This window comes from Cyprinus carpio, chromosome A11 (assembly GCF_018340385.1).
Source record: "Cyprinus carpio isolate SPL01 chromosome A11, ASM1834038v1, whole genome shotgun sequence".
Classification (NCBI taxonomy): Eukaryota; Metazoa; Chordata; class Actinopteri; order Cypriniformes; family Cyprinidae; genus Cyprinus; species Cyprinus carpio.
Window position 1 is genome coordinate 6,501,851 of NC_056582.1, and position 26,155 is coordinate 6,528,005.

Sequence of the window (26,155 nt, forward strand, 5' to 3'; positions counted from 1 at the left end):
CCATAAAACTACATTTCCTATTGTTTTGTTGTTGCTGTCATCCACTTTCATGATGCTCGCCGTTAAGTGTCATTGCATGTTATTAGTCACCCAGATAGCAAGCAACAATGTTACGTCAATGCTAACTGCATTGAAATAATGTTACAAAGTGACGTTGGTTCCATATCACTTTTTTACCCGCAATTAATATGAAACAAAGTTAATATTTCGACAGAAAAACAATGAAAATGTAATTTAATCAATGTTATGAAGTGACATTGGTTCAATGTCACTGCACCCACAATTAATGTTGAAACAATGGTGAGATCTCAACAAATATCGATGGTAATGTAATTTAATCAACATCACTTATTGGAATTTTCAAACAAATAGCCTAACGGCAATGTCACTGAATCAGCGTTACACAAATATGATGTTGATTCTGCATCACTGTTGTTGAATCAATATTGAAATAAAAAAGGAGCACCACAATCTTTAAAATAATTAGTTTGAGGAGTCTGGTGTCAGGCACAAGTAGCCCAGTAGTTCAAGTTTTAAAATGCTGGTTGCCTCTTTTCCTTAATTGGGTTCTCTGAAATCTAAAAAAGAAAGCATGATTCACTTTTAAATTATTCAACATGAAAACATTCTAACAATGATTATAGTCTCATTAAAATCTGTTTATTTAGTGTATTTATCTAAAATCTATTAGTGCTGCAACATTAATACGGTTTCTACCATTAACATTTGAAAACAAAAGCACAAAGGCAAGGGTGTCCAATCTTTTCATATTCGATCCTAAGTAAACACACCTGAACCAGCTAATTAAGGTCATTAAGGACCACTGAAACCTCCAGGCAGGTGTGCTGGAGTTTACTCTGCATGAAGTTGGCAGAAGATATGACCGTTACTCACAGGTGAACTCTTGGGTTGGGATGATTGTTTTATATTCTGAGTTTAAGCTTGTTTTGTATGTGTATTCTGCATTCAAAAGACTAGGAGCTTAGGTTTTTTTCAATGTCAATTTAATTATTTTTTTTATTTTATTTTTTTTTATTAATGTGCCTAATTGCAGCCAGTAACAATGCAAATCAAACACAAAAACAGGCTTGTAAAACAAAGGAATAGAGAAATAATAAAATAGATGCACGATGGTTTGAAATTGTACCAGAGAAGTGTGAATATGTCAAGTGATTCAACAAACAAGACTTCTGTATAGGATGCACCTGTTGTCTTTAATGGGGAAGCATCAATTAGACTATTGCGACGTGCACATGCAGCACCAAAATAGGTGTTTCTTAATTAGTGGACATTTTCAAACTACAATGGGTGTTTTATATATGCCTAGTTGCTTTACTTGAAGACTCACCTCTAAACCAAGCCCCCAGATTAGAAAAAATCAGGTAAAGCAGTTTAAAATGCCCATCATGGTTTAAAAACGTCCCACTAATTTGGTAACAGCCAATAGCATTCTGCAGAGAAAAACTTCCCTGATGTTGCGGTCATGGACAATCAGTGGCTGTGTCTGAAGGCTGAAAAATGCTGCCTTCTGATAGTGCATTCTAAGGTAGGAATGCATGTAAGCGCATTCGATTCCAGTGTCAGCTTCACTTCCTGTCAAGATGCCTTCATTTGATCTATTCTTGAAGGCAGCATTTAATATCCCACAATCCTGTGCGTTCCGTTCTGTGATGGTTGTTTCAAAAAAATTAAGAAAGTTCCGTTTTGTGGTCAGTTTGAGTAAGTATGTTTCTGACCAACTTTTTGCACATATTTTTAGCGAAAAATCAGTATCATAGTAATTAAATATTTGCTTAGTTATCACCAAAGCTCGTTCTTTTTTGTTGTAGATCATTAAACCATTATGCTGCCTCAGAAGCATGTCCATATCAGTTTAGTGAGGTGCCTCTATGGGCAAACGCTGCCTGCAAAGTTATTGCCTAATAAGGCAGAGAGACAAGTCAGCAGCCTAAGCTTTCAGACGCAGCCAATGTTAGTTCAATTTCCCTGTCTCTACCCATGTGTGCTGTCAGCACAAAATTTCAATGTCGATCCAACATACAGTACTTTAAAAATTGAGATATAAGTCTCAACCAAGATGATGGTTTGGATGAAAACTCGACATTGAATCAATGTCACCTTGCTATCTGGGCAGTTACTTCTATTTGTGCTTTCTTTTATGTTTCAGTGTCGCTGTATTATAAAAACATAACAATAATATGCTGTTAAAATTCACAAAGTATTGTTGTTGAATATAATTAAAGAGTGTAACTGAACAATAAAAAGGTCATTAGATGCATGACCATGTCTCACATCAAAACATAATAAGGTTTTTATGTATTTATTTACCTCAGGATGGTGGCGCTCAAATGATAGTGATTCACCCCTTTATCTTACTTCTGATTGGTTAAATCAATGGTGTTACAACTTAGGTTTTAACTTCCTTTATGTTGGTGCTAGAACATCAAGCTTAGACATCCATAGGCTTTCTAGTATCCTAGAAGTCATTAGGTGTCCCATATGCAATGAACCAATTGATTATTGTACAGAAATTGATTAGCTGACTTAATTAGAATGGACAGCTGATTTAACTTTAAAACTGGGGGAGACCTCCCTAAGGAGCATTACATGACTATTAATTAAACACTTAGTTAAACTTAGCCGCCAAAGACATTTTGTACTAATCTAAAAAGAGTCAAAGATAGTGTGCTGGCAGCTGCAAGGTTTATGAGGCCTTTTATAGCTATGAGTAAAACATTTTGAGTAAAGCTAAGGAGTTATTGTTATACCGCATATGACATTAAGAGCCAGACTACAGTGAAAAATGGCATGAATGGCATATTTAGGGTTTATCTGTTGGTCGCTTTGTATCGAGGGGGATATTGATTTACTGTCATGCAGATGTTGAATAAATGGGGCAACATCTGGATATGACAAAATGACTTATCATAAAACCTCACTCTCATTGGCAGCTGTTAATTTCCCTCCTACTGGCAGCCATTAGCTCGCCGTTCTATACTTTACATTAATTTATTAATTCAAGTGGCTCCGAGAGCAACTCAAATATATGTCAGGGTTTATGTGGATTCCTGGAAGCCATAGCTGTATTAATAATAATAATATCAGATGTTAAAGTGACATTCTTGCTTAATATGAAAATAAATCAATTTAATGATATTCTGACTTGGCAAATAAAGTCCCTAATTGAATAGAAAAAAAAAAATCATGAAACAAAAGAGCAATGTGGAACGCCAACCTGCTATTTTACAATATCGAAACATATACAACATCATATGAATTGCCCACCAGTTTGCAAAAATGTGAAATAGTTGCGAATGAGAATGTTTATTTTCATGCCTTTTACACGATTTGATTGACCGCATTACTGGAAATGACACACAGAGATTTGGTTCACATGATGTTGACCTTGATTCTTTGTTTTCTTCACAGATCACATCTCATATTTCATGTCAAGCATACTTGGCGCTGTTGTCTCCTTGGTAACCAAACATACAGGATTTTGATAAATAGGATTACAGACAAAGTGGTTGGTTGTGGAGGAAATTATTCCATCAGTAAGGGACAGTCTATGTAAATATACATATCCATATATTAAAATGGTTTATGAATATTTCACTTTGTTTGTTTAGGTTACAATAGTTTTTGTGTGTGTGTACGTGTATTTATATTTATATATATATATATATATATATATATATATATATATATTTATATATATATTGGTTTTTTGGTTTTTTTTTTATTATTTTTTTTTTTTTTTTTTTTTTTTTATAATTCATATATATATATATATATATATATATATATATATATATATATATATATATATAAATATAAATATATATATATTCACATATATTCATATATATATTCATATTTTAAATAACCTTGTATTGTATTAATATGTATTGTATAAATGGAATTGAGTGAGCTCACCTCTGAAACCCCCATCCAAGCCCACTTTCACCCTTCCACACACTCACCTCTTGCTGCTGTTGTTCTCCAAGGACTGTTCTATAAAACGGTTTACAACTCCTACATGCAGTACTAAGTAGGCTACGCATACAGTAGGTGGATGAGTTGGCCATCCACCTGTAGTAATCCTCCCCTCTCTCTGAGTGCACTGGACACTTTTACATCCTCACTGCTAACCGACTCACCCTGAATGTCTCTTTTTGCACTTTTTGTCTTTTAGTACCATTGCACTGGACTACAAGTTGTTACATATGAAATTCAAAATATATGCCCAAGGTATCTGTAAAGAATTTATGTAAAGTATATGTATAGTTAGATTGAATATTTCAATAGGTTAGTGATGTGTAGATTTATATAGCCTACAGCAGAATGACAATAAAGCTCACTTGACTTGACATGACTTGAATAATTAAATGAGGAAATTATGATTTTTAAGGACTATTCGCATGACTGAAATCAGTGTTAATCAGTTTATGCATTTTGTTAAGAATGTGCTGTATGAGGGTTCAAATTTTCACCCATATATATATATATATATATATATATATATATATATATATATATATATATATATATATATATATATATATACTTTTTTTTTTCTTTGTTGTGAAATCATGTATGCATTTTGAATCATACAACCACTCACTCTTCTCCATGTAGAAGATCCTGTTGATAATTCCAGATACAAAGCTTGCATGCAATGATTTTATTCCTGATGTTATCTGAAGTGTTTGGTTTTATCCCAGATAAAGGCGAAAGCGAGAGAAGGAGGGCGCCTTTCTCACACACTGACAGCAGCAGCTCCGTTACGCGCTCGGCGCTAGGATCCGGTGGATCTCTCTCTCCCTCTCTCTCTCACTCACTCACTCACTCACTCACTCTCTCTCCTCTCTCACTCTCTCTCCTCTCTCCGTCTCTCTCTCTCTCTCTCTCTCTCTCTCTCTCTCTCTCTCTCTCTCTTCCAAGCCTGTTTTAAAGTCTCTGCCAGACTTCAGCTCATGCGCTACTTCCTGGATGGCGGAATGAAAAGCTTCCAGAGCCGCTCCAACTCTTGTCTCTGTGTTTTCAGCCTGATGCATGGACTACTGCTCCTCTAACATCTCACTCTTAATCCACTGTCTTCTTGACATGCTTCTCTTCTGGACTACAAGCTCAGCCACCTAAAAGAGAGAGAAAGAGAAAAGAAAAGAAAAAAACTGCTTCCTTTGGCTTGGTCGAACTTCAAAAGAAAAGAAAAAATCTTTCCAAAGAACACACTAAAGGAGGCGAACGAAATATATAAAAGCGCGCCCAGTGCGCGTGCATTGCCTGTTTGTGGGAGTTCTTTTTTTTTTTCTTTTTTTTTTCACCAGGAGGATAACTCTGTCAACAGTTGCCTTATTCCAGATCTCCATGTATACAGTGTGACATGCGGAGGCTACTGCGACCGCGCTGCTGCTGCTGGTGGATTCCGCCTCTGCTTTTCTCCTCGCTCGTGCTCCGCTGGGCACACTGTCATCCCGGTAAGTTGGATTTGAAGCGGATAAAAATTGTTTCAAATCACTCCATCAAGCGTTACGACCTATTATATTGGCTGCGTAATGTGGAAACAACCCATGTCCACCGTCAAAACCATGCGAACGCGAGGCTTTTGTATTAGTGATATATTTGTGTTTTTTTTCCAGTTGTGGAATTGGAACGAGCTAACATGGAATTTTAACGTACACAGTGACGTCTGTTAATATTGCAATCTCTACATCTGCTGTTATTTATACGCGCGCGGACCCTTTATTTCTAAACAATTCAACACTCATATCCGTTATAGGAAAGGCATTATACGACGTCTTTCAGCAGGCACTATTGGTTTGAGCAGTCTGAATAATTGTTATTATAATGCACAAGAGTTAATTCATCGTTAGTTTAAGTATAACTTAGCAGCCACGTTCTCTTGGGAAAAGACTGTATAGGATATTTGTAGAGATGTGCATATGTGTTATTACAGATATACTGATTATCAGTTTGACCAATATTTCTACTGATTCACATTTGTCTACTGATTTGATGAGTCTTCTGCGAATAACACCCAAGAATGCCATTACATTCAAGAAACTATATCGTTTACAAGTAAAATACTTGCTTTTGAATTTATTGGTTGCATAATTCCTCATAACTTTTTTTAACAATTAGTTGAATTCGTTTTAACTGAGCACTGCATAGCATTTCAAACTTGATAGTTCAATTTAGTTCTAAAAATTGTTTCCATTACATTTATTGTTATTATTATATTAATATACAACAACAACAAAAATATATATACAATAATAAGTATTTTGTTATTAATAGTCATAATATATGCTGTTTTATTCTAGTAGGTTCATGTTTTTTATTATTATTGTTTCAAAAATTATAAATAAAACAATATTTGGCTATATCAGTTATAGGACAAAATAACCTTTATTATGTTTGGTCGTTCTGCATATAAGATATGCATATGGCACTCAGTAGCTTTAAGGAGCAGCATAGTTTTGGGGTCAGTTAAGAAAAAAGTTATTATTTAATTGCTGTTAATTTGGTTATTTATCAATGATTCAAATATGATGCTCAGTAGGCTCAGGCGAGTAGGGATGAAAACCATGGAGGAATCTATAAGAATCTGATTTTCGGGGGCTCATCCGTGTTTTCAAAAATGCCTCATATGCACATATATTTGACGGCATCTTGTTGAAGATGACCTTGAGTGTGTGTGAGTGATAGGTGATGATCTCTGAGGCTCCTCAGGTTTGTTTTGATGATAGACAGTAGCCAGAAAAGGAAGAGAGTCTGAGATGCACAAGCCATTTCAACAACGAGGAGACTGATAAGCTCTGCATATTTGCATGAGTTTTTTTTTTTTTTTTTTTTTTATGTAACACTGGAGCCGTCAAGTCTAATGTATAATTCCAGAGAACATAACATTCTCAGGTCTTCGAATCAGATCTCATGGCAGCAGAACCAGTGCAGGGACTGTTTGTGCCTTTTCATTCAAACGACATTGTCTACAGGCAATCACATGTGACACAAGTGACAAGAAAGCCATATTCATAAACAAAAAAAACTTAAGAGCTTTAAAGCTCCATACAAATGAAAGATAACATGGTTTGCAGATTGCATGGTGTGCGCTTATATATTGCATTTTTTAAAAGTGTATGTGTGTGTGCAAAGCTAACTTGTGTTCGGAAATCTCATTAAAATGCCAGAACGCATTGTGTTTATCTCTCATCTTTTCATCTAATACATCTCAAAACATACATTTTGGCTAGAGCTGACCTACTTCTGGGCAGCTTGATGGTTTTGTCTTATCAAATGGTGATCGCTTTGCATGTGTAATAAAATTTCACTTCGTTTGCAGTTAACCATTGTTACGGGAATATACTAATTAACGCCGCGTTCGATGCAAGCCTTTATGGTTTCTCAGAGAATTCACTTCAGATACTGAACAAGTCAGAATGCCCTCTGTTTTTTCTGTTGTTTTCTTTCGCCACTAGTTTTAATCTCACATTCTGTGTGATCCAAAACTACAAGAGCAGGGTGCTCAGAGACTCAGTGGACATTGGGGTGATCACTTGAGTGCTGCCAGAGAGATAAAGCTTCTAAGTTTCTGCATCTCAAACCAGCCGTGAGATTTCATCAGGCGCATTCTGAATGTTCCATGGATAACACATTGTCACCAAAGGGCACATGCCTGACTCAAGGTTGTGGACATTATTGACAGTCTCGTCTGTCTATTTTTCTGTTTGCACCTCTCTTTCGTGTCTGTCGCAGTAGGTGTTTCTGTCCATCTTACTGTCTCCGTCTATCAGAGTTGTCTTCTCAGAAAGAAAGGCGCACGCTTCCAATTTCTCGAGTCGGATGTGGGGGACAAATGAAGTTACCAGAGAACAAAAGGCAACTTTAATGCATTACGTTTGCTTCCTGTCATTCCTTCTGCCCTCTTTTTTTTTTTCTCAGACACTGGTTTGAACTCAGTGACATTTTTTCCCTTGTCTGTGTCTGATAGACCTGTTCTTAGCAGAACCACCGCTGCGGAAAGACAAGCGAGCTCTATATCCACCGCCGCTGCTGCAACTGTGACATACACGTTGCAAAAAGGAGAACAGTGCAACTTTATTTATTTCTGTCATGCCAGTGGGAAACAAGTGTCTGCACACTTGAGTCTCCAGTAATGGCCAGTTTGCTGATGGTGCAAGAAAGGAAGTGAGAGGGAGAAAAGGATCTCTCGGCGGGGCGTCTGTTGGCCCCAGGCAACACTCATCTCTCTACAGTCCTGTTGATGTAGCTGTTGGAGCGATAGATGACTAGTACGGAAGAGCAAATTCTAGCACGCTTTCCACCTGATAATTTAAAGCTATTAAGTTGAACTACTGATACATGGTGAAACCAGCAAGAAAAAAAAGCACTTGACTTGACTTGAATCTATGACCTGTAAATCAAAGCAGGGAAGCAATATAATATTATCTCTATTTGGCCACTCCAACCTCTTATGCAAACCAGGAAAAAATTCAGAGGATCCACCCAAATGGTGTAGACATCACCGGTGATACCAAGGAAAAGATGGTTATTTCTGTCGCATGACGAATAGCATTCCACGCACTGGAGAGCACAATGATTATTCAAATCTCTTAAGAGGCATAACACTTCCTGCCTTTCTGATTTCCTTTTATGTGGGCATGGAGCCATTTCTCTGTCTAATAGAAAAGGATAATATGCTAAATGTCCATTCGGAAATGACGGGCACTTAAGACGGGGTGGTAGAGTCTCAGGAGTGAGATAGCTGGAGCTGACATTTGGGCCGGACTGGATGCACTAGCAGCCCCTGTAACAACATTATCATCATCATCATCTCTGTCCGCTCGGGCCATTATCTGTCCAGCTGGGTGACCAAAGCTGCTGTAATGTTCGCCAGGTCACTTTATCAGTCATGAAGCCTGTCATCGTTGCTTGGCTCCCCTTATATTGATTAAAAGATAGACCCGTGTGGACGGTTAAACGTGTGGGGTGATGTCAGGCTGCTGTGGGGACGTTCTCCCAGAGTTTGTTAGCGCGCATGCTGAATGTTCACTGTATCTGTATCTGTACTAAAAGCAGCAAGTGAGTAGAACCTGCAACATAGAAGAAATAAGAAGACTGACTCAATACTGTACCAGCTTTCTCAGTGGTTTGATTTCTGTGCAAATATACAGTTGAAAAGACATCCAAACATATTTCGAATTCACTTGCAATCTAACACATTAAACTCAATTTACAGTACATATATATATATATATATATATATGTATATATATATATATATATATATAGAGAGAGAGAGAGAGAGAGAGAGAGAAGATTATATTATATTACATATGATACACTGATGTTACATCAATTAGTATAGGTGCCCCTCAAGGTTGTGTATGCTCTCCCATTCTGTTTACTTTATATACAAATGATTGTTTTAGTAGAAATAAGAACAACTATGTTATTAAATACAGATGATACTGTAATACTAAGTCTCTTAGGACAGAATTAGGACATATCAGTCTGAAATCAGGAACTTTGTGCGCAGTGGTGTAATGTAAATCACCTTATTGTCAATCTTGGAAAAACTAAGGAAATGATAGTGGATCTGAAAAGATTGGGTGATTACAGTTCAGTAATTATTCAAGGTGACGCTATTGAAGTAGATCCCTTCAAGTATCTTGGGGGGTAATTGATCATTCATTGACTTGAAAAGCCCACATTGTATTTAAGACTTAGGTTGATTGGATTATTTTGTTGTTATTTTACCAAGCAGTTTTGGGAAGTTTATTAAATTATGGAAAGCAGGCTTGGTATGGCAGTCTTTCAGTTCAATCAAAATCCCAGCTTGTACGTCTTCTCAAAGTTGCCATGAAAGTCATGGGTGTAAGAGAGTACACATCACTTCAGTCTATTTATGAGTGTGTAAGAATGCACAAGCAATAATAAGTGATTCAAGCAAGGTTTTTTTTCCCCCTTTTTTTTTCAGCTTATCAATAACAGCCATCAGGGAAACGTTATAGAGTTGCATTATGTAGAAGCAATCGCTATAAGAATTGATTTTAATTGAATTTGAATATGATTTTTTTAAGAACACTTTTAAATTGATCAAAAGTGACATTAAAGACATTTATAATGTTATGAAATATTTCTGTCAAATAAATGCTTTTCTTTCTAAACTTTATATTCATCAAAGCATCCTGAAAATAAATGTAACAACAACCTCTTTTTGTTGTTGTTGTCGTCGTGTTAGATGTTATGAATGGATCTCAAGGAGTATTAGTGCTCTTGAGTGAAGGACTCATCCCCAGTTTTCCTTAATAGTCTTGGTGAAGGCAGACGTGTCTGTGTGTGTGAAAGAGAGTATATGTGTCTTTTCTCATGCTGGTACATTTTCTCCTCATCTCCACTGGCAACCACAGCTCACAGTGTGTGCCAACCACCAAATGAAGTGGACATTCATGAAGCATGCTGGTAGATCCTGTCTTAAAGACAGAAAATGAATGCAGATAATGAACCCAGCATGCAAATAATCACATTTTCCATTTGGAAATGGATGTGTTCTTATACTTTAACACCATTCATGTAATGCTATATTTTTGGATAATGTTATTACCATGGAGAAGTTAAATGTTATACTGTACCTGCAGTACATATAGTATATCAAGTGTATAAACTTCTGTTATTTTTGAATTACATTTTAACGTGCATCTAAATTACATATCATAACCTCTGCAAGTGATGTCACTGTAACAATGAAATAAACAATCAAAGTTCAACTGGCCACAGAGCTTCTGTGGAAACAATGGACAACCCAGTATGTCAGGTGCATAGGGCACTTTGTATTACAGGCTACAAAGAAAACATGGAGCATCAGGGTTGTTATAGATAACTAAGTGGGCATTTACACGACACCATTTTCAACTAAAAACGGAAAGTGTTTTATGCATTTTGCCCATTCATTTAACAGCATTTTGGGGGCCTGAAAACTTATGAAAACATTTCAAAATTGCAAGTTTTGTAAAACGATCCCATTATCATCTTTGTGTAAACTATAAAAAAGCTAAAAAAAATTGACATCATGCACATGCGTATTACATGTTATGTTTATAGGATTAAGCGTAGTTTTCCTTTATAAAGTGGCATAGCCACCCATTGGCTTGAGATGCATGTTTTAAGTTTTAAAGTAAACTAATTGCACTAAACATTTATATTTTTTGAACATTGTTGTCATGTAAACATACCTTAAAACTTAAACTAAAATGAAAACTTGAATGTTTAAATTAATTATAATAACCTGATTGTCACAAACACATATTCTATTGTAATTTTGATATATATATATATATATATATATATATATATATATATATATATATATATATAAATTCAGCTTGTTGTAAGGCACCATTTTCTTTATGTAATTTAGTTTCATTTGATGTAATAAAATAAATAAAACTAATATATATATATATATACACGTGTGTATATATATATTATATATATATATATATATATATATATATATATATATATATATATATATATATATATATATATATATATATATATGCCAAATAAACACAACAAAATTATTAAAACTTTAAAATGAAAACAGACGAAATAAAAAAGTTTTTAGTGTTTTTGAGTGCTTGTATAATTTAATTTAATTGAGTTATTTCTATTTAACTTTTGTAAACATTACAAAGTCATGCAAGCATTTCAAATACTCGCAGTATAGAGTGCAACAAAGAAAATCTGGCTAAAATATTGTGATAACATTGTTTTGTTGTTGAGCTCCTAATCCTGTACAGTTTGATAAGTATTGGCTTTGTAGAGACATGTGGGCTGCTATGGTTTTGTTCAAATTTGTTTACTTGTTTGTTTGTTCTGTTATGTGCAGCTTTGCTAAATGGTCTTTGGAAAGCTGAATTCTGCAGCACTGAGTGTTACAGCATCATGGCGCTACACAGCAACAGCTCTCTGCTCTTGTTGTGCACCACTTTTTGAAATGTTAGCCTGAACTGAATTTGGTCGCGGTAATGATTCGCCTCATTGAAAGTTGTAGTGGTGGTAGGCAGGAGACCAAAGCTGTGTACTTTGGCTTCACTGTCTCTCGGATTTTCTTCATGTTTGCTTTTGCCACTCTTTTATTTCTCTCTCTTTCTCCATTTCTGACTCTCTCTCTCACCCAGACTGGAGGTTCTGAAAAGATTTTCATTTGGCACAGGAACGGGGGTTGGAACAGTTTGCCAGGAGACGAAAGAAACCTTTGAGGCTCTGGGAGACTTAAGCGCTAATTCTCCTTGCACATATCCCGGCCCCCCTCCAGCGCCTTGCTCTCCTACTTACCCCTGTCCCCCTCTCTAAGGTCATAATTAGCAGAGTATGGAGTAACACATGTAAAAGTATCTCCATTAATAACGTATAACGGCTGCTGGCCCCCTCCAATTTAAATGCCAGTTCTTCTTCCTCTCAACGAAGACCCCAGGCTTGCGTAAAGACCAACACGCATCTAAAAAGGCAAAGATAATGTTAAATTAATGTGGTCTAAAACCAAACAATGGAACGTGTTTATGTTTCTTTGTATTGAGTAAGTTATGGATGGATTAATGAGAGAGAAATTAATTACAATTTGATGAGCCGCAGCGGATGTTTCAATATTTACAGCCAGACAGATGTTGTAATCCAGCCGAGATGCAACAACATAACAGCATTTGTTTACACTTAGATTTTCACATTTTGGCCACTAGGGGGAGTATATTGCGAGAGTTTCCGGACTGTTTTGTCTGTACAATGAAAGTCAAGATTGTTTTGGTCCCCACTGACTTTCATTTTATGGACTTTTTTTTTTTAAATATCCACATAAGAAAAAAGTCATACAGGTTTGGAACAACATAAGGCTGAGTACATGATGACCCAGAATTTTCATTTTTGGGTAAACTATCCCTTTAAATTCTTTTTTTTTGGGTAAGCTTTCCATTTTAATTGATTCATTATGGCCTGTAAGGAGAACTCTCCCCTTGTAATCTGATGCCAGTTTTTCAGTTCATTCTTGGAAGGTAATGGCTGGGATTTAGGCTTCATATTGGATACATTTTCCAACAAAATTATTGCAGTCGCGAAAATCAAATCAAAACTTTAAACACATTTAAAATCATATTGCACAAAACTGAAATATTAATGCAAAATTATCCAACATTTGGAAAAGCAAGCACAGAACATGGAAAAAAGAGCGAAGAAAAAAAACAGCATATGCATACCAAAAATAACAATTTGAGAGCACAAAAAAACAGAGAAATATAACGAAGGAAAACATGGTTTTATGTGCAAGTCAGATAATTTTATAATGTTTCAGTTTTGTGCAATATGATTTTAAATGTGTTTAAAGTTTTGATTCATGCTTTTTTTTTTTATTTGTTATTAAATTTTTGTTTTACGCATATAACTTTTCCATCTGTAACCATTGTTTGCTATTCTGAAAACACTGCATTCATTTAAAAAATTTTGTGCAATATAATTTTACTTGCATTTTTAAATATTATTTTCATGCTTATTTTTTATTTTATTTTTTAATCCGTGACTTCAGTACTTTTGGCGGAAAATTGATCCCATAGCTTCGTAATCCGGTCTGGATCAGTGTAAAAGGCCAATCTCGTCCCAGAGCCCTTGATGGGCTGGCTGTCATGAACAGGCCTGTTTTCAACAGAGAAATAACCTTAATTTGGAGGTTCGGAGCTACAGTTCAGACCGGGCGTGTAATGATACAGCCTTTAGGGTGATGTTGTCCATTTGATGGGTGTTTGTCAGTCAGGGAATTGTCATCTAATGGTTTTGTAGGCCAGTTCATTCCCTTTGGTATTTCTAATTCTGCCTACTCTATTTGTCCCCTTTTGAAAAAAAAAAATAATAATAATAATAATAATAACAGGAAAAAACAGGCAGAAAAGGAGTGAGGCTAACTATTAGACACCCTCCATATATCACATCAGCCCTGGAAATTGCGGCACCAAATTATTTGTTTGTTCGTGGATGTGTGTGGTCTCTCAGTGGCCATATAAATGAGGTAATGCCGTGGGGTTTCTGGGAAGCATGGTCACGTATTCAGAATGCCCATTTTCACAGACACAACACATTAGTGTTGCATTAGGCTAAGACTGAGAGGGCCAAGCCGGCTATAGCCCCTTGATATTTCCTCTGCTTCCATGGCAAAAAGAGGAAAGAAAAGACCGAAAGGGGAAAATAACCACATGCCAAGGAGCATTGTGTCAGTGAGCCAGTGTTAGGCCAGAGTTGCGAGTCTTCTCATTAAATTTTTGCAGTGTAGTTGGTTTTTCCACTTTAATGCTTGGGAGGATGCTGGCCTCTTCCATCGAGAGAGAGAGAGAGCGGACGAGACGCAGCCTGCGGACTGCACCACGCTGCCCAATTTGTCTTATTTCTAGGGAAGCTGTTTAAAGTACAATGCTTTCTTTTTTTCCCCTTCTTTTCTCAAATTGGCGAGATTCCCGCTGTCTTTTCCGCCACTCCAGATCTTTGTGTTTTCATCAGTCAGACCTGAATTGAGTGCGCTCGAAAAATGGCTTGTGATCAGTGTCTGTCCGTTCTGATTTATTCCACTTGTAACAGTCACTCGGTGTGCGTATAGTGAATTAGACGAGCACATTATACTCACGCATGTTCCCATATGACTGGTCTGATCCTGTAAATCTCTCAGAATAACCTGGCATTGCTTATCTTTAGGTTTCTGCACCCTGGTATTGAATCAATGGCTCTCTGAATTAGTGAGGGTGTTCACTGAAATTATACTATTATTTTAATGTTGTGTTTTGTGCACAGCAAATATGTGCCTTAAAGTTGAAGTGTGTAATTTCCTTTCCAGAAATTCTAACTGGTTCAAACCATAGAATGTAAAAAAGATGGATGACGCACCTTCATTCACTTCCATTGAAGAAAAGTGAAGCTGCCATTGTCCCAATAGGGCACGGCCATATTGCACTGATTTGGGACTGGAGTATGCGCAGTAGCGAACTCGGGACTGGAGTCTTCGCAGTAGAGAGTGAAGTGGAGCTGCGTCCCGCCCAAACTCTCACAGAGTCAATTACAAATTTTTTAAATTAGCCCGACTGCTGATTTTTTTATATGAGGCTTTTGTTAAAATAAGGTAAATACAACTCCAATCACTTCCTGAAGATCCGGAAAAAGTCTGTTGGTGCCTCAGTTAGCTCAGAGAAGCGGTCAGTCTCAGCTGTCAATCATGACGTCACATTCCTGTTTTTATAGCATCACATAACTAACTAAAACCAAACTTATTTTAAAAAACGAACAGTCTAATTTACATCAGCGTGATAAAATCTACATCAAATGACATAAACCATGTTTGAAAACAAAATATTTAAAGTGAAATTTTATTATTTAGTTTGTCCCACATCCCATTAGATTACATGGAGAGGCCGGGGTTTATGAGCTATACTGGGACCAGTCACCTGGGGGCGATCGAGAAGCGATGGCTTCACTTTTGAGGACTAGTGCAGCACACTTGTGCCTTGTCCAAATACCCACACTTGCGGTCTTTGCACTTGATCACTTGACTACTTGTATGACGTATTTCCTGTATTTGGCCCAGGTGTTCAAGTGAGGATGAAGACCACAAGTGTGTGTACAACTTTTCATTAATTTCTGGTGCATCTAATTAAGTGTTAAAAAGCATGTACCACTTTGTTTTACTACCAAATTATATATAATATCTAAATATTATTAATATTTAACTTACATTGGAAAGGTTTCCGTGACCTCTCGCGATCTTGGAAAAAAGTCTCGCAATTTATTTCCACAACATGATGCATGATAGGATACACTAAGCCTTGAATACTGCTCTGGAGTGGTATTTGAGATAGTGTTGGTTTAGTGTACGTTTAGGGCATTGCGCTTTGGTGTTTTTAGGATCTGGACAGTCTTGCGCACTTACTTCCTGTCGCACGCACGCGCTCTCAAGGGGCCAAGACTGCAAGTGTGGGTATTTGGACAAGGCTTTGGTTCAAACAGGTTTCCAGCACACTCCTCTCATCTGCCATTGGTCAGTCTTGTAGATTGCCCCGCCCACACATCACACACTCTTGAGAAGTTGTTTTTTTTTTCTCACAATTCTTTTTTCAAGCAGTTGTGGGTTTACGTCTCACAAAGAAAAAAATGCATCTTAAGCATGCAGAATAACATAAGATGGACTTTGAACGATTAATTACCACTTTGAACGATTACTTAATTGTGGCATCCATAATTGCGATTAGAAATTTGATTAATTGTGCAGCCCTAATTTGAAAATTCATCAGCTGAATTCTGATGTTCAAAGTCAGGATCTGTACAGTTTACACTACACAATGGATCAAGCCAATTGATAGACAGATTTTAGCCATTTTAAGATTATCGAGTTGACTAAGAAGCTACATTGCAAATATAGTGTAAAATCAGTGATCAGTTAGTATCTAATTTTGTGTAAGTCTCTTTGCCTGTTGTTTAGTTTATTTATTTATTATTAAATGCAAAAAAATTGCATGTGATTTTACAAACAAAAGCAGCTATTCTTAATCAATTTGCACCACTGTATGATAAGCCAGTCGGCTAATCTGTTATCTTGCTATCCAAAGGCTAACTAAAACATAAAGAAAGGGAAATGATTAGTTTTACCATTTTTAGCTTTGGTAATATAATATAATATGATAAATGACTTAATAGAAATTTACTTTTTCATTATTCTGAAGGCTTTCTGCTTTATTTTAATATGCTATTATTCAGTAGTGTAATCACCATGATCGTATGATGATAGCTTTTATGAACATGCAGTGCAGATGAGAAATGAGAATTGTCATTATCCAACTCATCTATGTCTTCCACTTTTCTTTCCTTCCATTTTTCTTGTTCTGTGTGATGGTATTAAAAACAATCAGCGTCGCAAAGAGCTGTAAATGTGCCTGACGTAAAGCTCAAATAGCAGCCGAGTGGCAGTTCAATGTACAAGCATGAAATCAAACCCAAAAGTAGAAATACTTTTTCATTTCTTTGCAGCTTGACAACTGTGATTGCCTTTTCTGGCTGGGTTGTGTCTTTGATGGTTCACTGTACCTTGACTAGTGCTGATGGGCTAGCAGCGTGACTACTGATTGAATTGGCTGTTTTTGACCTCTTGTAACCTTCTCTTGCACCGGGTCTCAGCAGATGAGGGTGCACTGATGCTTGTATGTCCACTCCAAAATGTAAATTCCATCAGTATATACTCTCTCATGTCATTATAATCCCATATGACTCTCTTTGTTCAGCAGAACATGAAAAGAGACATTTGTTTTCCCTGCTCTTGTCCATGAGGTTTAAATAAACAGGGATTAAAGCTTTCAAGCCTCAAAAGGGACTCAAAGGCACCATAAAAAATATCATTAAAGTGGTCTGTTTGACTTAAATTTCAATCTGCTCCTCACTCAACAGCTCCAAGTCAGAAGACGTGGAATATAGTGAGCAAGACTTATGGACTGCTTTTAAGATGCTTCTGCTGTCTTTTTGAAGCTTGAAAGCTTTAGTCCTCATTGATCGTAATTCCATGGAAAACAGTCTTCAGAATTTCTCCTTTTGTGTTCTACAGCAAAAAAGAAAAAAAAAAAAATTATGACAGATTTTTTTTTTTTTTTTTTTTTTTGGGTGAACTAAACCTTTAGCTCCAAGATAAAGAAGTACATTTTAGCAGACTTTTAAAAAGAGTAGTTTTTACAGAAATAGTATACTTTAAAAAATGGGTCTCCAAACTTGGTCCTGGAGGGCCGGTGTCCTGCAGAGTTCAGCTCCAACCCTAAGTGAACACACCTGAACCAGCTAATCAAGGTCTTACTAGGCATACTAGAAACTTTCAGGCAGGTGTGTTGAGGCAAGTTGGAGCTAAACTCATATATATATATATATATATATATATATATATATATATATATATATATATATATATATATATATATATATATATATATACATGTATGTGTGTCTATTTATATAATAAATATACACAGTACACACACATATCTTATGTAAACAAAAACTTATTTTGGATGCAATTAGTCATGATTAATCATTTAACAGTACTATTAAAATTATAATTAAGTACTTTACATCTGCTTTAGTAAGTTAGTCAACACACATTAAGTGTACTTCATTATGTTGTATGATCTTTTGTTGCACCTTGAAGATTTAAATGTACTTTAAAGTAAAACTTTTAATTTGACACTATTACAAAGTGCACTTTTTAAAAGTATAGTTCATTAAATTGAACTCTCTTTACATTCACTTATAGTACACTTTTTTCATTGATATTATATTAACTGCAAGTACAGCTTGTTAAAAATACTTTTAAGGTTTGAAGTACACTACAAGTGCACATTCAGTGCAATTTAGTGCACTTCGTTTTCACAAGGGCTCTTCCAACCAGATGTCCGACAGATGGGCTTCTACACTGATGCCCTTGGGAGCACTGGATTTTCCGTACTTTTTCATGAAATTCTTTCTCCATATATCGCCCGTCCTTCAGTTTTCACATGGCACGAGGAGTGCATGGTAGGATAGGACACTTCCAGGAAGAGTTTTGGCCTGGTTGTTTCTCCATTCCTCATGCGGCGACAAGCGGCGTTGTTCCTCCTGAAACCTCTTTGGATTTACGTTGCCAGTCCTGCCATTTTTTATTTTTCTTGCGTTAATCACCCCGGGCTTCGCTCGCCACTCACTGGAGGGGGCGATGGATGAGCCATTGGGGAAATGGAATGGAGAGTGGCCAGGCGTGACAGAGAGGAGATGAGGAGACAGTCAGGATAGGACAGGAGAATAAAGAAGATGATAACCACCTTAACACACACACATACACACTGTGCTTTGACATATCCCACACCCCAACATTTAGGGCAGATGACGCCACGTGGAACAAGCGTCTTAAATCACCATCAGTGACTCAAGGTCCCACGTGGCCTTAAACAATCAGTGCTGGAATTTGAAAGGAGTTCTTAATAGTGCTCAACTGGGTTTTTAACGGCTGAGGGCATTGATATAATGATTGGAACAATAGGAAAGTTCACCCGAAAAAATAAAAATTAAAATACAATTCTGTCATCATTTATTCACAATCAAGTTGTTTCAAACCTGTATGAGTTTCATTCCTCTGTTGAGCAAAAAAAGAAGATATTTTTAATAATGTTGGTAACCAAACAGCTGCTGGTAGCCATTGACTTCCACAGTATGAAAAAAAAAATACAATGGAAGTCAGTGGCTACCATCAACCATTTGGTTACCCACATTGTTCAAAATATATTCTTTTGAGTTGAGCAGAAGACAAAATTCATACAGGTTTGGAAAAAATGGAGGGTGAGTAATTTTGGGGTGAACTATCCCTATAATGCTGCCATAAGATGCCTGAAAGAAAGAAAGAAAGAAAGAAAGAATGAAAGAAAAAACTGTAGTGTATTTCATCTATTGCTTAGCATTTGTTTCTTCGTTCTTTATACTGAAAATTACATTAAATATAGTTACACATAGTTACATTAAAAATATATGATTTACTGTTTATAATTTAATTTATATTATTTCTATTAAATTAATAAACTTTTGTGTTAAATGTAATAATAACTTGAAAAAATATATTAAATTGCATTTATAATAATCATAATATAAATTTATATTAATATTTATATAGCTATTTATACAAATATTATATTATTATTGAAACTTTTTTTAAATTAAAGACTGTGTTATATCAACTACTAAATTGTGACAACCTTAGCTGATATAAGCCTATGTGTGTGTGTGTGTGTGTGTGTGTGTGTGTGTGTGTGTGTGTGTGTGTGTGTGTGTGTGTGTGTGTGTATATATATATAAAGAAGTTAACCTCATAATTCAGTTAGTCTGATGTGGTATTCAGTGTATATAAATACTTCACGGCATGAACTTATTCCCACACACTACCAAAGCATGTATGTTTCAGAGTCAAAGGCGACCCAGGGCAGAATCGATGTACCAGATCTCATTTCCTTGAGGATTGTTCATAAGTGACTTCAGATCAACTCTTGTTAAAGAAAACACAGTTGCTGTTTTTTTTAGAATGAGACATCTATTTCTGTATTTTATGAATAAATACATAAGTAATGCTTCTGTATTTACCATGGTATGATGGTTTGAATCATTTAAAGTTCTGACCCTGAGGCGATTCCATCCATTATGTGTCAACATTTTGTTAATCATTGACAGGCTCTGGAATGTGCTCAGGGAATGACTAATCGCTAAACAAAACTAGCCGCTAGCAAAAGCAAGGAGAATTTTTCTCGTTTGTCTGATTGGATCAGGGCAGCAGTATAACAAGCTTTTTCTGTCGGACATTTCTTACTGGGCGCCGCTTTTGTTTCTTCTTTAGTTTCAGTTTGTGTTATTTCATTTGCCAGATGCTTGGTGCCTAGCGGTGCTTTGGTGCCCAGCCAAAAAATGGCTTTTAGGCTGTGTCACTGTGAGGATTTTCGAGGATGTGACAGGATGTTGACAAGCGTTCGGCCAACGCTCCAAAAAGAAAATCTAATTACCATTATACGAGGCCAAAGTTCCGGCTAGCGGATGACTGTGGGGCCTATTAGCGGAAATTAATGGAAACTGATAGCGACAGTTCTCCCAATTCTGGGCTTTTAGTGGTCACGCTGACTAGCTCCTTGCCACAAGCATTCTTTCACACACTTTCTCCTCCGTTCTTCTCATGTGGTCAGGGGCACATTTCACAGTTTTTCAGATACGTGCAGATTCTTTGTTAGCATGAACCTCAGTGCAAATGCTAATCATGTTTTGCTTAAGAATCTTTGCATTTAACTTTAACTTGAAGAAATTACCCACCTAAAATTGACTTTTAACAGTTTAAATTTTGTCTCTTCCTGTCATATGCCATCAAAAGATTCAGAATTTAGCACATTAGTACTATTATGGTACTTCAATGCTGCTTTTTTTTTTTTTTTTCTCAATTTTGGAACTTGGCAGCAGTATTACTTAGAGTTTTTATGAAAATATATATTTAATTAGCTTTTTTTCAGTTTTCATTTTAATTTTAGTTTAATATTTAGTAATTTTGTTATGTTTTTGTCATTTTTATTAGTTTTTTTATTAATATTTAGTTTTTTTTTTATTTCAGTTTTAGATTTATTTCAGTTTTAGATTTTATTTATTTTCAGTTAGTAATTTTACTGCTTCAGCTGTATCTTATGCCAGTTAGTTGTTTACGTTTTTACCTTTATTTTATTTTATTTTATTTTATTTTATTTTATTTTATTTTATTTTATTTTATTATTTTTTTTTTTTTTTTTTTTATTTATTTATTTTTTTTATTTTAGCATTTCTGTATAGGCTTAAACCTAAATAATAGCTTACATTTTTTTCTGTTTCTATCATAGAAGATTAGTGGGGGGGGGGTAAATTATTTTCCCCTACTTTTATGCTGCTTGGCACTTTTTGTGTTACTTATTTACTTATTTACTATTTTGATACTTGTATATTGAATAAGCCTTTTTTTCCGTTTCAATTATTTATTTATTTTTATACTACTTAGGTTTAACATTTTATTTCAATTTTATTTTCCGTTCAGTTTTAGTTTTATTTTATTTCCACTTTAAATTCAACATTTCTAATTATCTTTTAGTTTCTTTTTTTTCATATAATGTTCATATTTTATTTTATTTAAGCTTTATTTCAGTGATCAAAAATTATTTTAATGTTTGAATTGTTCTGACACTCTGCCTAACATCTAATTTAGTGTTTAATGGAAGGCAGAAAATGGTTTGGAACGACATGAGGGTGAGTAAATGACGGGATTCTCATCAGGTGAACTGTTCCTTTAAGGGTTTTGAGTTTGGGTTAAGTGTTCCACTTTCCCTGTGGGCTGAACCTGTGTATAGCTTAGCTAGCGTTATGCTAGCCTTTCGTCAGATTAGGTGACCTTATCACAGCAGCTGTCTGTTTGTGTGTGCGTTGTGGTAGGAGTATTGCCTGTCATATGTGGCTGTGGCTGTGTATGCTATGCGGCGGAGTTTTTGCGGTCTTGTGCCGAGAGGGGTATTGTATTGCATAGGAAGTGTTTTGGGCCGTGTGGCAGATGGTGGGTAATAAAATATCATTACATTTGTGCTCCGAGGCTTTGCTGGCAGCCAAATGATAATATAGAAGTCTGCAACTTCAGCAGCAATGAGATTCTCTGACCGTATTACCTGGGAATACAGAGCAGGGAAAACACACAGAGTGCAGAGAACAGAATTCTATATGGTGAGGGGGATTTTTTTCTCAAGTGTGTGTGCATACACTGTTCCTTCATCGCCAATCATCTCAGCACATTTATTTTTCATGTGAGTCTTTTAGCTTTTTGCTGCTTGTTATTGTTTCCTGCTGTACAGAATGTACTGTAATATGATTCATAAGGAATATCACATTGAGGAATTAAAATTTAATTGGAAAGACTGTAAACAGATTTGTTTTTTTTTTTTGTTTTTTTTGGTCTCTAATCAAAGAAAATAAATGCATGTTTCACAAATGTAATTCTGATTTGGTATAAAATCAGAGAAACAAAGCAAAACAAAATATTATATATATATATATATATATATATATATATATATATATATTAGGGCTGTCAAATGATTAATCGCCATTAATCGCATCCAAAATAAAAGTTTTGTTTACATAATATATGTATGTGTACAGTGTATATTTATTATGTATATATAAATACACACACATAAAGTATATATTTAGAAAAATATTCACATGTATATACATTTATGTATTTATATTATTATATTTTTATATTATATATAAATATATTTAATATATAAACATAACATATTCTTCTTTAAATATATTACATGCATGTGTTTATATTTATATACACATAATAAATATGCACAGTATATACGCACACATATTATGTATACAAAAACTTTTATTTTGGATGCGATTAATCGCGATTAATCGTTTGACCGCACTAATCTATATTTTTTTATGTAAACAAAACTTTTATTTTGGATGCGTTTATTTGTGTTTATTTATATGAAAACATTAATTTATTTTCTTTGATTAGAGACCAAAAAAAAAAAAAAATCTGTTTACAGTCTTTCCAATTAACAATATAAATATAAAATATAAAATACAATATAATAATAAATTATAATAGAATAGAATAAGTGATAAAACTTGATACAAATTATTTATTGATTATTTATATTTTCAATATTTTATTATTATATTATCACATGATATTATTAGAATGAAAAAGTAATAATTAAAAAATTAAATGTATTTTATGAATGATATTTTATTGCTGACTATGTTAGCATGTTTCACAAATTGTTATCCTGTAATATTTGGTATAAAACTAGAAAACATACAGTACATCCCACGACCCTACATACTGCATATAATAATATAATATACTAATTAATTTATTGCATGCAATGATGTTCTGCTATCTTTCTTTCTTTTTTTATTCTTTCTTTCTTTGTATATAATCAAGTTTAAGGGTGAAAGTGGTAATAAAGAAACTTTTTTTATGACATAAATGTTGCAAAAAAAAATAAATAAATAAATAAAAACATGACTATTGTTCTATAAGCGAACATAAGGGGGAATAAAAGAAAATTCTGTGATTTCATTCTGAATTCAAGCATGGTTCAGCTTAGCCTGTTGAAATAAATCTATTGTTCATTTCTCACCCTTGCTCTCATGAAAGCTGAGAAAACTCTGGCTGGACCCCTGGGATGGAATTGTTTTCTGTGACTGGGATGAAGAGATGGAAAAGTCACCTCTTCCGTTCGTGCCTGTGTTAGCAGTGGCACATGGGCTGAGGTCATCACAAACACACCATCATCTGGCTATATTGGCCTGCCAGATTTCATCTTGTTGTTTTTCCATCGATCACTGCATGCAACTCTCAATAGGGCTTTAAAGGAGAGGTTGATGTGCTCGATAGTGTACCACTGTTGTTGTTGTTTTTCCTTTTCTTATTTTTCTTATTTTTTTTTTTTTTTTTTTTGCCTGTAGTGTGCTAGAGGGGTTATGTTGTCATTTTTGGACTCTGTGTATTGATGTTGCATGCTCCTTTCATTTTTACCCCGGTTCTGCTATCACAACTTTTTTTTTTTTTTCTTGGGTTTTAAATTTCAAGCAATACTTTTTTTGAAGCCTTAAATATTTTAATAGATGCAAAGTGTTCAGCTGAGGTCGCCCACACACTAGAGTTTACTCTGTGTCTGAGAACGCTGCGGATCAATTCCCTCCTGGAATATCCAGCTTAAGCTGATAGCTGTGTCGTGGAACTTGCGAGCTGGTTTATAGACAGTCTAAACTGGTATTTAATTGGTCTAAGCTGGTCATTCGTAATTTACTAGGCAATCTTGGACCAACAAACCAGATTTGGTTTGGAAATTTGGAAGGCAGGTTTGGAAATCCTATTTATTGTATCCCCACTTGATGTCACACTTCTTCTAAACTCTCAAAAACCGACTTATCATTCCTATCGACAAGCTTCCCATAGTCAGCAGGCATCTAAAACTTAATATAGCTTTCAACAACAACAAAAAAGGACCAAAAAGCCAAGTAAATGGCTTTTAAAATGTTTCATCAAAAGAAGTCATAATATTTTGTACAAAATTATACAAAATATAAAAAAGTTCAACCCAATCTAAACCTAACTACGTATAAATTCTAACCCCAAAAACCTAAACAATAAGAAAAGTCGAAACGTTTACATTTCAAGCTTACGATTTTGCTTCCCATGAGAATGTGTTGGATATACTGGTCATGCCAATACCATAGTGTTTTTGGATTATAGCATTCTTTGTAATAATTCCATTCTACATGAATTTCATTTAGAGACAAGGGGTTAGTATCACTGGTACTACTACAGTACTTCAACAAGGGCACGTTGACTTATGTGTTGTGGCTATCTGAATGCAGCCACATATGTTGTTGTGACAGGAAAACCCATCCGCCGTCGCAGCATCTGAGCCAGCGTGCCCGTTCCTGCAGAGTAAATGCATAGACTGTATATTTTTGGCATCTCTGAGATATGAGTCACGCTCTACTGTACACACCTGTGATACACGGGTACTCGCCCGAACTTCTCGAATCGCTATCGCTTCAGTTCAATTCTGTTCTATTCTGGTTCTGGATGTGTTTTTTGATAGATAGGTGTTTCTCCACCAACATGATATGCTTTTGGATGTTGACATAATCTGTCTAGCACCTTTCTGTAAGCCTCACTGGCATAGATGTAGTTATCAATCCAAGCACACAAATGTCATTCCTAATCTGCTTGTCTGGGTTGGATTGTGCTCTCCATTCAAAACGACTGCCGCCATTTCAGCCCTATCGTCTTTATCTCTGATTTTCATTATCTCTTCCTACCGGCCGTCGAATAGGTCAACTGCAAAGCGCCCGCGAGGCCAGCGAAGACGCCGAAAGCTGAGCAGATATGAGTCCTTAAGCCACAATGCCTGCTCATCTCAGATAGATCTCTGGAGGAAATGAGAGTTTGAGTTAAATGGTGTATCACTCGGCGGATTTACCTCAGGTTGGGCATAAGACGATCGCAATTTGAAATGAAACGCAGCTTACTGGCTTAGTTTGGATGGGCCTTCTTATCATCTGGAGTTTGTGTTTCCTGTTGGCACCAAAAATACATTTTTGCCCACTGGAGGCTGTGAAAAAGCCCTCATTAGATCTAGAAGCGAGGCAGGAGCACTTAGCAACTGTATACATTGGCAAGGGAAGTGGACTTCCTGTGTACAGGTGCAAATGAAAGGTGAAATGAAAGGTGAAATCCGGGTCCTGATTTGATAATATTGTAATATTCTGCTGTCTTTTACTGACCTTGTTTGTCATTTGTCTTAATTGTACTGGAACTTTGCACTACAAATGATCAGCTTATTGATTACTTCATCATAGGGCAACAACATTATCTATTAAAAAAAAAATATATATATATATATATCAGATTAATCTCAGATTAAACCTTTATATATTGCAGCGTAACTTTTATTTTAAATTTGTTTTGCATGGGTTTTATTTTTTATATACCCTATGACAGGGTTATTATAGTCAACTAAAACCATAAAAAAGTTACTTG

At 35.4% G+C, this 26,155-nt stretch overlaps 1 protein-coding gene and 1 long non-coding RNA gene across 3 annotated transcripts in view; both read left to right on the forward strand.

Annotated features, from left to right (window-relative positions):
• Positions 1 to 4,947: 4,947 nt before the first annotated feature.
• Positions 4,948 to 26,155, forward strand: part of LOC109098792 (receptor-type tyrosine-protein phosphatase gamma-like) — a 233,825-nt gene continuing 212,617 nt past the window's right edge. Inside the window, exon 1 of one of the 2 annotated variants that reach the window (XM_042766063.1) lies at positions 4,948 to 5,480. In XM_042766063.1, the coding sequence (XP_042621997.1) occupies positions 5,387 to 5,480 (94 nt within the window). In that variant the 5' untranslated portion in view covers positions 4,948 to 5,386. The remainder of the gene's footprint in view (positions 5,481 to 26,155) is intronic. The other variant, XM_042766062.1, reaches the window with a different exon arrangement.
• LOC122146576 lies at positions 21,663 to 24,573 on the forward strand. The gene is made up of 2 exons (XR_006161096.1): positions 21,663 to 22,299; positions 23,759 to 24,573. It is a non-coding gene; the product is annotated as an uncharacterized LOC122146576 (long non-coding RNA).